Here is a 14,232-nt window from a genome sequence, read left to right as displayed (position 1 = left end):
AACTCACTTCACCAAGTCACTCGGGCAAGAGAATTTTCATTCCAGAACCACTGCCATGACCGTCTCCTAGGGAGGCACCGTCGTGATCCTCACCCGCTTTTATGCGACACTCCGGAGTTCACGGCGTGAGAGTCGCAACCTCCACAAGCCAAGTATAGACTGTGTGAGTATGATCCCGTCTACCTATCCGGTGGACCTACCACCTACTAGTGGTGACAACATCCTTATGTCATGCAATGCTCAACAATGGTGAGGCACACCATGCCATACTACAAATGCAATGACCCAATATCTCTTGGTGCTCAAGGTCTAAACAACTCACCCCACTAGGTTTATATCATTAGGTTCATGTCACTAAGTTCAAGCTTAATAATTCTCATTGCTCCTAGTGTTCCACAATTGTCTAAGTCCACAACTAGTTTTCATTTGTATCTAGGGTTCTCATAGCAATGTCCATTTCATAAACGTATGTCGTTATGCCATGCAATCATAAGTTTCAATTTACATTCCAAAACATGCCGCCACTAACTCAATTACATAGGACCCTAGACCATATTTCTCATGCAATATGATACATGGCCACAAATAGTGACTTAGACGTACGAAGAAACTCGACTATTTCGGATAGTACCACCCACCTCGTGTCGACGTCTAGAAGTGGGAAAATCAGGTCTCGCAATTTATCGTCGCCGATTTAGCTCGACCCAAGGCCAACGCATGCAAATCGGCAATTTCTCTCAATCGGACACCGTAGGCTCATCGAAAGCTCACTTTGAGTTGCCTCTCGCGTCGATGTGCTCTTCAATTAGGGAAACAAGGGATCAATTCCACTATAAGCTCTATTTCCACAAAACCCCCAATTTTACTCCTAGGGTTTACACCCTTTCAAGAACACCAGAAACTCATGGGTTTTCATGTTTATTTTAGGCTAGGTAATCTATATTTACAATTACTAGAGAAAGTCTTGTTTCTCTCCTGCACTTCAAAAGAGCTCGGTCCCAAAACTCGCCATGACTGGCCCGATGAGCCCCGCCCTCAGGCGGGGCTCTCAAAACCTTCCTCCCTCACCCTCTCCGCCGACGGTAAGCTCTCTACCGGAGTCGGAGGTGCCGCCCCCACAAAGGACCTCGTGGGCTGCTATCGTATCTGGGAAACGTCCTCAAGCGACAAAGGGAGGCCTCATCCCGGATGAGGTACTTGATAGGCTTAAAGCATCCATAGCGGACTGTGTAGAGGTTGATGAAAGCATCCTTGAATCAGCGCGGGCCAAATGGAGACTGGCCCTTTTTGGTAAGTTCTTAGGTAAGCCTCCTTCTCTAAACACACTTCGAAATGCCCTGGCCAAAATTTGGCAAACAAAAGAGCCTTTCCATGTGACAGACATGGCAGAGGGCTTTTATGCCTTTCGTTTTTCTAACGAGCTTGATATGTCTTATGTGCTAACGGAGGGACCCTGGACTATTAATGGCCAGGCCATACATTTAATTAGATGGAGGGACAACTTCCAACCATCTGATGATGCCATAAATGTGGCACCGGTCTGGATACAGCTTCATAACCTCCCATTTGAATATTGGGAGGTAGATGCTCTATTACCTATAGCAGCGTATTTCGGGCGACCGCTCAGGGTGGACGAAACCACTATTTTTGTGGATAGAGGCAGATATGCTAGAATCTGTGTTGAACTTGACCTAAGTACCTCTCTTAAAAGAGGGGTCTGGGTTGGGACGCCGGACCAGCGAAAATTCGTCTCTGTTTTATATGAAAATTTGCCACTGTTTTGCTATACATGTGGAATAGTTGGACATAGGGCCGAGCTATGCCATTATCGGAAGGAAGGAGAAGCCAAGTTGGCTGCCGAGGTAAAAGAAAAATCTACGAGTACTGAGTCAAGACCCAGTGCAGAAACCCCCATTTTGGAGGATGAGGCCTTTGGCCCATGGCTTACAGCTCGTCGAAGACGTCGAGGGGCACGCCGAGAAAGCTCAACCGGGGTTCAAAATCCAAATTTCTCAGTCGACCTACCAACAAAGAAGACCCAGAATGGTGGAGGGGTGAGCCTGAATCAAACTGGCCCAATGCGGTTTCCCCAATCACGTCGGCAAACTCCAACGGTAGGGAGTCGACTCCAAAGTGAGGATCACAGACATAAGGTGTCCAGAGCATTTAATGCCCCTAAGAACTCTATGGTTGATAACTCAGGGGCAATAAATGATGTGGACGTTACCCCCTCAAATGAAAAAGAAACCTGCTTGGGTTTTAATGACAGTAATGATGCTCGTGGTAAGGTGGCTAAAGATAAAGTATCATGCTCACCTAGAAAAGGGGCTGCCTCAACATCTGTGCCAGGTAAGAAAGTGGCCCCACCTTTTATTTGTTTGGGGGATAACCATGAGGTTCCTAATCCAATTATCTCACATCCAGAGACAGTGTGGTTTAATGGGAAGCAAGTTCACATGGGTTCCAAACCGAAAAATCGAGTTAACCCCAATCCGCTAACCTCGCGAGGTACTATTTTTCCATCTTCTTATTGGCAGAATACTAGTTGTGGCCCTTCAAACCTTTCTCTACCATATGCCAATAAACCAAATGGGAAATCCAGTGAGGGCTATAAGCCTAGCTCCATCTCCCATATGGGAGCTGTACAAGAGGTAAGTAAAGCCCTCCAAGTACAATCGGAGGAAGAGGAAGAGAGTGATTCTGAAGAAGAGGATGTCGGTATGGATGAGGACTACAGCACGGATCTGGTCGTTGGTGCATCGATCAAAAGGACCGAGTCGCACTTGACCGGACAAGATGATGATAGTTCTATGGAACTTGATCAGGGGTCTTCCAAAAAGGGTAGAACCTCAGAGCCATGACTCTTCTCCTCTCTTTCTTTTTTATCATGATGCAGATTGTAATTTGGAATTGTAATGGAGGGATAAAGAAGGATGTCAAGAATAGATGCAGGAATTTTACCANAAAAAAAAAAAAAAAAAAAAAAAAAGTTTATTTTAGGCTAGGACCTCATAAAGATTCCCAAAATGCCATTAAAAGAGAGTTAAAACCAAACCCTAACTCAAAAATCTCAAAACCTCACCTTAGGGTTCTCTTTTCCTCAAACTCCTCCTTGCACTAGGCTTGCTCCTTGCTCAAGCTTTTTGCCAAGCCAAATCTCCCCAAAACCCTTGGTTGGAGACAAATCCAGAGAGAGAAAGTGAGAGAAGTGAGGTGTGGTGAAGAGTAAAATGGTGTGAGGAGTCTCTTGCATTAAGAAAAGAAGGGGTAGTTGGGGTATTAAACATAAGCCCACATTTGCAACTAAAACCCTCCGATTCTCATATTTGCACCCAGCTAATTTCCACACTTCGGGGTATTGAGTACCGGTACTCGTATTAGGATACTAGTACACAGACACCTAGTTCCGGTACTAAGGGTCCAGTTCTGCAAAACCCGAACGTTGGTTTTCTGAACACAATATAGGGTTCCGGTACCCCACTTTCGTACCGGTACACAATGTGACAATTTGTAGCTTTTGCAGATTTCACATCCCAGAGCTCATTTTCGCATCCCAGAGCTCATTTTCACATCTAGTTTGTGCCGAAAACACTCGTACACCCTTCAAAAAACTCTGAAATCATCCGACTTGTTTCTTAGGTCCTACTCACACTAGGACTCCCCAATTTAGAGAAGTCAAGTGTATTACAGAGGCCAACTTTTTGTTTTGTGTATCTTGTTCTTGGTATGTTTCTGTTGTCTCTTAATAATCATCATAGAGTCAGTGATTCACATTATTGTCCTCATTAATTTCTTTTCTTTATTGGTAACTACTTTCCTTATATTCTCTTTTCAGATATTTGGCAGTGGTCTGAGCTAACCAGCTTTGGTGATCTACCATCACCACGCGAGTTTGCTGCAGCATCTGCCATTGGAAACCGAAAAATTGTTATGTAAGAATCTGGTTAATTATGGTAAACAGTTCATTTTAGTGGTCTGTTGTAAAAGTATTAGTTCAGTATCCTTATGCAGGTATGGCGGCTGGGATGGTAAAAAATGGCTTTCAGATGTGTATATCTTGGATACAAGTGAGCTTTCTGCTCTTTGTTCTTATATCTGTTCTAATAATGTTGTTATACTTGGTCTAGATTTGCATCTTTGGGAAATGAAAATCTGATCTATGGCTGTTTACCTTATTATTTCAACAGTTTCACTTGAGTGGAGAGAATTATCAGTTTCTGGTTCAGTGCCACCGCCAAGATGTGGACATTCGGCTACCATGGTTGAGAAACGATTGCTCATCTTTGGGGGTAGAGGTAAATTATGATCAAGCTTCAGCCATTATCTACCCCTGTTGTGCACTTTACACTTTAAAGGTTTGCACTTTAAAGGTGGATGTGTTAATTTGGTCCTGCTGTACGGTTTATTCTAGGAATTTACTCCATAATGATGTTTGCAATTGCATTTGTTAGTAGAGGTGGGTAGTGGAGGTAGTAGTTCATTTTATGGTTGGTTTCTGATTGTGTCTTTTATTACTTGTGAATGCCCTAGTTGTTGTTTACCAAGCCCTTATATCCTTGGGAACAGTGGCGGAGCCAAGCATTGGCATAGGCAAGCACATGCCCATGATTGACTCAAAGGTCCCTTGTTTGTCTTTGTCATGTGCCCTACCTTTTCGATTACTTACTAATATTGTCCCTATTTTTTATATATGACTATAAGGAGTAGACAACTAAAAAGTGCTTGCACCATTTTGGAAAGGAATGAATCCATTCTCTCTCTCTCTCTCTCTCTCTCTCTCTCTTTGGCATAACTATCCTTGTATGTGGAGGGTTTTTTTTTTCTCTTTAAAATAAGATTAAATTGTAGTTTAATATATTCATTGTTTTTTTTTTCTGAATTAGTAAAAGACTTATATGTAGTAAATAGCTACTTATTGCATTTTAAATTTTATAGATATTATACAATAATTAATAAGCTTTAGATATCAAACTATATTTTTGAAAAGATATCAAGCTAGCCAATTTGGTGCTTAAATATTATAATTTCTGCATAAAAATAATATTATGAAGTTGTTGTTAAACTGAAACCTTGAATTCGAAGGAAACTGTCCAAATTGTTGAAACTGAATCAATTCAAACTAAATTATTTTGGTTTAATCTACTTTTCTTTAAAAATTGATCAGATCGATTCATTAATGTACAATCTAATATCTGTTGTGCCCTCCTCACACAAAAGTTATGGCTCCGCCCCTGCTTGGGAATCATTTTATGATGACTAAAATTAGTGTATTTATTATTCTCTTGTATTACAGAAGCTATCTACTCACCTTATTGCTCTATTTGTTTTCATGTTTAATGTTGCTTTTCAATAAGCGACTTTTTATCAAAAGTTTGCATTTCGATTCTCTCAGTTTTTTTTTCTTTTTTTTTTCCTTCCTTTTTACGGTTAAAGTACATTACGTTGTTAGCTTGACATGTATGAAACCACTTCTGGCTGGTAATAATTTCAATATTTTGTCCTTGAAATTAAGGTATAGATTTGATAACCAATGCCTGTGATCACATGGGTTTTCTTTTGACCGGTCCTATGTCAGTAATATCTTCATATTGATATTCTTTCAAAGTGGTTGCTCTAATCATTATTTTTTTTTTTTGTTAGTTACGGATGTACTATAGTTTGTGAAAATAAATAGATGTGGTTTTTCTAGTTGATTTTCCCTATTTGGAGATGCTCTGCGCTAGAGAGTAATGGACTCTATGATTTGATTTACTCTGTACATATTGACGCTTTGAACCTGCTGGATTCGTATTTATAGGCACTTACTTGGTTGTAGTTCATCTCTGATAGGTGGAGCTGGACCTATAATGGGTGATTTATGGGCTTTAAAAGGTGTCATTGAAGAAGGTAATTGTATAGGACCTTTCCGCTCTGCTTGTGAGCTTTGTGCTATATTTTAACTGACTTGATACTGTTGCATTGCCCAAAATTTTGCAGTCTAAACATACTCACTTTGTCAAATGTTTTCCTATATTTTTTTATTTTTGTTTTACTAATGTGGTTAAGGGGGTGTTTGGCCTAGCTTCTCAGAAGTGATTCTGAGCTCAAAATCACTTTTGAGCTCAGTAGAACGTTTGGAACGACATATGGAAATTTGATTTTGTTTTTTAGAATTCGAAAACTGATTTTGAAGGCTCCAGAATCAGAAGCAGAAAAAAAACTGCTTCTCCAAAACTGATTCTGATTTTGGACTCAAACATTAAATTTTTATTTTTATTTTTATTTTAAATTCAAAGTATAAATTTAACATTAAATTTAAAATTTGAAATTTTAAATTCATATTTGAATTTTTAAATCTGAACTTTTCAAATTTAAAATTTAAAATTTAGATTTTAAATTTTAAATATAACTTTCAAATCTTAAATTTTAATTTTTTAAAATTTTAAATTTAAGATAAAATTTACCTTTTGACATTTCAAATTTTAAAACATAAATTTAAAAATTTGAAAATTTTAAATTTAAAATTACAAGTTTTAATTTTCAAATTACAAAATTCAAATTTTAAATTTCAAAATCCAAAATTTTAAATTTTAAAATTTAGATTTAATTTTGCTTTTAAATTTCAAAATTCAAATTTTTTTAAATCTTAAATCTTGAATTTTGATTCAAGATTCAAGATTTAAGATTTAAGATTTAAATTTTAAATTTTGAATTTGAAATTAAATTTTAAATTTTGAATTTCAGATTTGAAATCTTAAATTTTAAATTTTAAAATTTTAAATTTTAAAAATATAGATTTTAAATTTTAAATTCAGATTGGAAAATTAAAATTTTAAATTTAAGATTTAAAAATTCAAAATTTGAAATGTCAAATTTATTTTTTGTACAAATTTGAAATTTAAAAATTATACTTTTAATTCAAATTTAAAATTTTAATTTAAATTCAAATTTTAAATTATATTAAAATAAATTTAGTAAAAATATTAATATATGCAAGTATCAAAATTTTTTTGCCAAACAACTTTAGGAAATCATTTCGGAAAAATCACTTTTAGCTAAACTTAGTCAAACGCTCTACAGCTTTTCACCAAAATCAGTTCTCCAAATTAAAATTACTTCTACAGAAATTACTTTTCCAGAAGCTAGGCCAAACTAGCCCTAAGTATGCTCAGCTTTTTCATGGAATGATGATTTTGATCACATTTATTATTTAGTCATTACTTAAATAATTAGTTTGGTCTTTGTTTAAAATTTGGGTAGAGTATCTAATGGGGTCGCTTTAATCTTAATTGTTGAAGAGAATGAGACACCTGGGTGGACTCAGTTGAAGCTACCAGGTCAACCTCCTTCAGCACGATGTGGTCACACAGTAACTTCTGGAGGTCATTATGTATGTATTTTCTAGTTTCAAGGACTCTGACTGGCTTTGTCTTCAAGCATTAGGACTCGCTTTCTTTTCTTTTTGTATTTTTGACTTATCATTTATCATCATGCCACCTCATTCTTCTTGCATATAGTTGTGTCATTACTTGATTATAGACTTAAGAAAGGGTGTGCGGGATTAGGGCAAAAATTGGCTATTGAGCACTTCAAAGATGTAAGAAGGCCTTTACACATAGAGAGTTGAGTTGTGATTTCTCGGCCAGAGGTGGAATTTTCAATGATATAGAAAAATGTGTGGAGTTAAGACGTTCCGACCATTGAAAATGGAGGTGACTGGAGTGATAGTTGCCAGAACAACTCTTTATGCAGTGCTGACTAGTTCAGCACATGTATGCTATTCTAACAGTTGTTTGGAAATGTCTTTTCATATAGGGTTTTTGGTATTTTATGTTCCATACTAAGTTAACACCACAAATACATATAAGAATACTGCTTACATTCTCATTTGGATTGTTTTCATGCCAAGGAAATGGTAACGTTCTTCTCTTGTTGCATAAACTGAGACTGCATTCATTAGTAAGAATCCCTTCTAATCATCTCATCTAGTTGAGTCGCAGGACTCTCAGAAGTAGAAAAGCCCTTGAGTTAGGCTGCCTTTTTTTTTTTTTCTTTTTTTTTTTTTTTCCTGTGGAAGTCCTATAGGTTTTGTATTTGAGAGCATATGCATATCTAGTAAGGAAAGCTTTTGGTGATGAAAAAGATGATTATTATACAGTATCATTATTTATTAGGGGGAAAAATGATTAATGCAAAATTTTCTCGAGGTTGGTGCTGTGAAATGATCCTTTAGTACAGCAATCAAATCCTTACCAAGAGTCGTATGTACTGATTTAAAATCTCTTTCTTTTCAATGGGCAAACTGCAAGTCTCTTTAGATGGTTGGGTGCCTCAGTCTTTGGACTAAGTTTTGGATGCAACTTCATTACTGATTTTGATTGCAATCAGCTCCACTTTGGAGTAGTATTGCTCTCTTCTTTCCTTATATGGTTTATCGTCCACTTTTTTTTTTTTTTTTTTTTTCTAGTTTTTGGGTTGCTGACTTCCTTACGTCCTTCCTCATTTAATTTTCTTCTAATCAGTTATTGCTCTTTGGTGGGCATGGAACTGGAGGTTGGCTGAGTAGATATGATGTATACCACAATGACTGCATTATATTGGATAGGGGTAAGAGTAAATTGGTCAATGAAAATATTTCCCACAAATTGTTTTGGTAATGAAGGCATCCTGTTTTTGCTTTCTATCTACTCTTAAATTCTTGGCTAAATTATAAAAAGCCCCCTCGCATTTTAACCTGCGTCTTAATTATCACCCTGCATCAAAAATTGCATCAATCACCACTCTACACTTTGTTACCATTTCAAATAGACCCAGAAAAATTTTAAAAATGGGCAAATTAGGTTGTAAAAATTTCACTAAAACGAGTTGACATATCACATTGTTCAACATCTCAACATATATTCAATTTGCAACTTAAAAAATATATAAAAAATTTAAATAAAGAAGATCTCCTATTGTGCTAATACTATAAAATAGATAGTTTATTGAGCAATTTATTCAATTTATACGAGTCTATTGTGTTACTTATAAATAACTTCATCTGTAAATTTATTTTTAGGAAGTTTTATAGTTGAATTCAACATTTATCCTAAATAGCTGGACCTATTTGAGATAATGATAAAGTGTAGGGGAGCAATTGATGCAATTTTGCATGCATGCGAGTAATTGAGACAAGCGCTAAAAGTGCGAGGGGGCTTCTTTTAATTTAGCCTAAAATCTTATATAGTATAGCATGATAAGCTGAATAATTTCTGGCACATCGGCGGTTCAATGTTTAGAACAATATCTTCCTTTTATTTTCTTAGTTATATTAGACAAACTAATGCAATATCTGAGGACCTTTGCTTAGCTGATTCTCACAGTAGATCACTTTGAGATTACCGTACTTTTGCTTCCTGCCAGCTAAAACATATGTAATAGGTAATATTTACTTCCCTGCAATTGCGCAACAAAGGAATCATTTTCTTATCCTCAATCAAGATAACTTGTTGTCACCTTCAGGTTATTACTTATTAACCAAGTATCTTCATTCCAGCTCTTTTATAACTTATTTTTCTTTTATTGTTGTGTAATTTTTTTGATGTTCTATCAACATTTGAATATGCCATCCTCATCATCTACTTGTTTGGTTATCTTGACAGTAGGATGATCTTTGGTGTGAAAAGCCTACGAGTGTTTCTAATACTATATATTTCATTCTTTTATAGTTCTAATGCTACTAAATAATCTGGTGCCTATTCAGTCTCTGTTCAGTGGAAGCGTCTGTCTACAAGTGATGAGCCGCCTCCTCCTCGGGCATATCACTCCATGACATGCATTGGTTCTCATTATCTATTATTTGGTGGTTTTGATGGAAAAACGACGTTTGGTGATTTGTGGTGGCTAGTTCCAGAAGGTATTACTATTGTAATATGCTCTATAATGACATGACTTTTTTCTTGTTATATGTTGCCGCAGAATTTACATCGAAAATCATGTTTGGAATCTGTGAAGAGCAAACTGAGCTCTCTAGAAGTTTTGAAGAAATAGTGTAACTCAATTCTTTAAATAGAATAGTCTGGGTTTAAATACTTCATAGCTCTTTAGAAGCTCCTTTCAGTAAAAGGACAAGATATATTAAAATTGTTTGCAATTATGCATTGCATCCTTTGTCTTTCTGCGGTAATTACTTATCAGTCGGAAAGGGAATAATGCCAGCAAGTTCATTTATTTAATATCCTTCAAAGTCAGAAGCCTGCTTCTTAGAGTGGAGCTCTTTAGAAATAAGGACAAAAGGCGCTAAAGACACAATAAAGTTAGATATGCCTCAGAAATGTTACCGCAACCTTTGTGGGATTAAACTGAAAACTTATGTGCTTTTCCGTCATCTCTCGAAACCTAAATTTCTATTTCCTAGATTGAGCTCTGTGTGCTTTTCGCTGCATGGTGTAACTAAGATAGTTTTCCTCATAGAAGTCAGATGATACTTATGTCTGAAGGTCTTTTCTTCATTTTGTTTATTCTCTTCTATCAATTGTGATGCAGATGATCCTATTGCAAAGAGATTACAGTTAACTCCGAGTATCCCTCAAGAAAGTAGAACTGTCATGTTCTTAGATGGTCCATCAGAGTCTATGGCAAAGGTAAGGAAGGATATTGCAAATTGTATTCTAAAATTATCCTCCCCCAAAACCAAAAAAAAAAAAAAAGGAAAAAAGAAAAAAAAATAGACTTGTTTATACTGTAATTTACCTGTATTCTCTTGCAGGAAGTTCAAACCGAGTCGCCAATTGTTGAATTGCAGAAGAGATTGGGGATCTCGTTTTCTTCTTCTAAAGCTCAGGTAAATCTTGTCGATGAAGCTGAAGACAAAGAGCTTATTGAGTTGTCATCGAGGTTTTCTGGGGAGTCACTACTTACTAGGGATCAAACTGCATGCATTCAGGTATTTTGGGGTTCTCTTGTGTAATTTAAAATTCTTGTATTGCTTTTGTATTTTATTAATCTTATAATATTGAGCTGAAGAACAGGCACTTCGTGAGCACTGGAAAAGATCTCCAGCAACTTCAATACAGCTGCAGGAGCTTGGCCCATTGCTCCGAGATTATCAACGGCTTACTGTTCATCACCACCTGTAAGCTATTCTTCTGCTGTCTTTTCATGGTGAAGGTTTATACTTTATAACTGCAATATTTGACTTTTAGGGGTTTGTCATGGTATCTTTCAGTGATTTATTTTCCAGGAATTTTCTTTTTCATAATATTATTTTCTGCTTTATGACAGAGGAAGTTTTGCCTTTGACTTAACATCTGCCTCAAGTCTCCTAGGATATGAAGTTCACCGTTTTTTCCATTTGAAAGGTGCCTCTCAGGTATGCACATACCTTTGAACTGTTACAGCCTTTTGTTTTCCGCTTAGGCAAGTTTGGTTCCTCGTAAAATCACTCCGAAAATTTTTTTTCGGATGAAAAGTGAAATTCTCGTGTTTGGTGGCTCGTAAAAAATTTTTTCGGAAAACTTTTTTTTACAGATTCTTGAAAAAATGAGGTTTTCGTTTTCCGCTCAATTTGAGCGGAAAACGAAAACGCGCAGCGTTGCGCACGCACGCCGCGCGGGAGAAGAAAAGGCGCGGTCCACGAGGTTCGCAGTGCCTCGTGGACTGCATGAGGCGAGGTCCATGATGGACCTCGCGCGGCGTTGAGCACGGGGCGGGGAGAAAAAAAGGCGCGGTCCACGAGGTCCGCTCCACCTCGTGGACAGCGTGAGGAGATGGACGTCTCTCTCTTCCCCACTTTTATATATATATATATATATAAAATATTTTATTTATAAATATTATTTATAAATATCTAGTAATTTATTTTATAGTATTAAATATGTACTATTATATATTATATTACATATTTAATTTTTGCATAATATATTTTAAATATATTTCATTTATAAATCTAAACTATAATACTAATATATGTAATATAATAATTATTATATATTAATAATATATATATATATATATATATATATATATATATATATATATATAATATTTTTTATTTATAACTAACTTTTTTTTCTTTTCCTTTCAACCAAACAACCGTAACGGAAAACTACTTTTCTTTTCCTACAAACCAAATGCTAAAGCGTAAAATTTATTTTCCTTCGAAAATTTTTTTTCCACCGAAAATTTTTTTTCGCAGTTTTACGTGGAACCAAACAGCCCCTTATCTTCTCAAATGAGTAGCATTTCTGGACTCCTATCCTTTAAGCAAGACCTTTCAACTTTGTGGACCATAAAATATAAATAAAAACAACATATGTTTGTGAATCCAATTTTAGGGAGACTCAACAATTCTATTGCTCATTCCAGTCCATTCTCACTCAGATTTTAGCCGCAGTCCAATTACTCGCCATGTGTAAATATTGGTTCGAGTGCCACTTTTTCTTGATTGGTTGTTGATACTTTTTCATATTCTTTTTGCCTCATATTTATGGAAGACCTAGCCGTAAGATCTAGATGAATGGCAAAAATGTTTATATATGCACTTGGTGATAGGCAGATTATAGTTCTTGTTCCTTTTGCTTCTATAAATCCTACTCAGTTGTTGTGATGGATTTTCCTCAGTTGCGTATGGATGATATTCCAGCTTTGCTGAATGAGTACAAGGAGCTGATCTCTAATGGGGAGGATCACACACTCATTGCTTCTTAGATCTTCCAAAAGGTTGGTTAGCCTTCCCTTATTTGCAAAAGTTAGCAGATTGAGAATTCCAATAGTTCCGCACTGTGTTAAGATGGCTCATTATCATTACATTAAGTGAATACAGTACTATGTACAGATAAACGTTGAACTATAAGTATTACTGCTCCCTTTTGTTTGTTGGTTTTACTACATTGTTGTAAGGGTTCTCAATCTTCCTGTATTTGCAGTTCTGGGACTAGCATGATAGCAAGGTGGCAGTAGTAGTTGTTAGCATTTTAGGGGCATATTTGATTCATGATTGGACTCGAAATTGGAAATTAAAATGGATATGAAATGGACCGACATTGTAGGTGGGGTGACTGAATTCCGTTTGTTCGGTTTGCTAACCACATAGGAAATCAAATAGACGACTACCAATTTACCTTCGAATGAGATCCAGTTCCAGACTAGGATGCCAGAGTCTAGTAAGGGGTTAGATGACATGTACCCCGCATTGGAGTAGGCATGGAACAGGGGCCGGAATGCCATTCTCTCTGATCAAAATGTTGGCATGGGAGAGGATGCTATCATTTCCCATCTAAGCCCAAAACTTTGCCATACAGCCATGTCCTTAAATTTTGCATATGTAACTTAGCAGTTTACTACAACCTAGGCAGGCTTTCATGCTTTAATTCTAGGCCTGCCAACGTCTACACTGATTGAACTCTCAGTAAACATCTATTCCCATGAACAAGTGTTCTCAGACACACCTTTTTGGTTAAAATAAAGGACTTCAAATATATATATATATATATATAGAGAGAGAGAGAGAGAGAGAGTAGATCTACTGTGCTATTTGGAGCACAGCAATCCTTGTGCTCCTAATTTTCTAACCATCCGTCAATTTTGATGGGTGGTTAGGATGAGAGAGAGAAGAGAAATTGGAGAAATTTAAAGAGAAGAAATTGAGACACCCAATTTCTCATCAATTTCTCTTCTCTCTCACTTCCTAACAATTAGGAGCACAAGGGCTGTTGTGCTCCTAGTAGCATAGTAGCCCTGCTCTCTCTCTCTCTCTCTCTCTCTCTCTCTCTCTCTATATATATATATATATATATAGAGTTCGGTTGGGATACTATCGATAGCACGAAGCATTTGGTGCTATCAAGTTTTCTGCCGTTAGATTTACCTCTTTTATTATTTTCATCCGTTCGATTATATTATTCAACTAACCACCCACTCAACCCTAGGGGGCCCACATTATCCTAACTGCACATCTTTTAATTCAAGGGCAGAAAACTTAATTGCACCAAGTCATTGGTTCTATTAATAGTATTCCAGTCTAGTTTATATATATATATATATATATATATATATATATATATATATATATATATATATATAAGCATGAAACTCATGTTATCTCNAGCGTTCCTTAGTATAAGAAAATTTAAGGATATCGACAGCTTAGGCATATATATATATATATATATATATATATATATGATCAGTCACAAATCTAACTCAAAACATATTCCTAAATGTTGAGAAAAAAATAAAATTGATAAAGACATAATCACCCTACTAAAACGTTCC

General features: G+C 36.2%; 1 protein-coding gene across 5 annotated transcripts in view; it reads left to right on the top strand.

Moving 5' to 3' along the window:
* The window catches only part of LOC109709894 (adagio protein 3), a 29,271-nt gene that overhangs the window by 7,672 nt on the left and 7,367 nt on the right, over positions 1-14,232 (top strand). For 4 of the 5 annotated variants that reach the window (XM_020232288.1, XM_020232266.1, XM_020232296.1 and 1 more), the window contains 12 exons: positions 3,836-3,932; positions 4,012-4,067; positions 4,188-4,295; positions 5,830-5,886; positions 7,278-7,369; positions 8,502-8,586; positions 9,722-9,874; positions 10,504-10,601; positions 10,727-10,903; positions 10,989-11,092; positions 11,242-11,329; positions 12,580-12,678. In XM_020232288.1, the coding sequence (XP_020087877.1) occupies positions 3,836-3,932; positions 4,012-4,067; positions 4,188-4,295; positions 5,830-5,886; positions 7,278-7,369; positions 8,502-8,586; positions 9,722-9,874; positions 10,504-10,601; positions 10,727-10,903; positions 10,989-11,092; positions 11,242-11,329; positions 12,580-12,666 (1,202 nt within the window). In that variant the 3' untranslated portion in view covers positions 12,667-12,678. Of the gene's footprint in view, positions 1-3,835; positions 3,933-4,011; positions 4,068-4,187; positions 4,296-5,829; positions 5,887-7,277; positions 7,370-8,501; positions 8,587-9,721; positions 9,875-10,503; positions 10,602-10,726; positions 10,904-10,988; positions 11,093-11,241; positions 11,330-12,579; positions 12,680-14,232 lie in introns of those variants that run through there. The other variant, XM_020232280.1, reaches the window with a different exon arrangement.

The sequence above is a fragment of the Ananas comosus genome, linkage group 1, assembly GCF_001540865.1.
Source record: "Ananas comosus cultivar F153 linkage group 1, ASM154086v1, whole genome shotgun sequence".
Taxonomy (NCBI): domain Eukaryota; kingdom Viridiplantae; phylum Streptophyta; class Magnoliopsida; order Poales; family Bromeliaceae; genus Ananas; species Ananas comosus.
The sequence above is the reverse complement of the archived record's forward strand: the minus strand, read 5'-3'. Positions and strand labels throughout refer to the sequence as shown.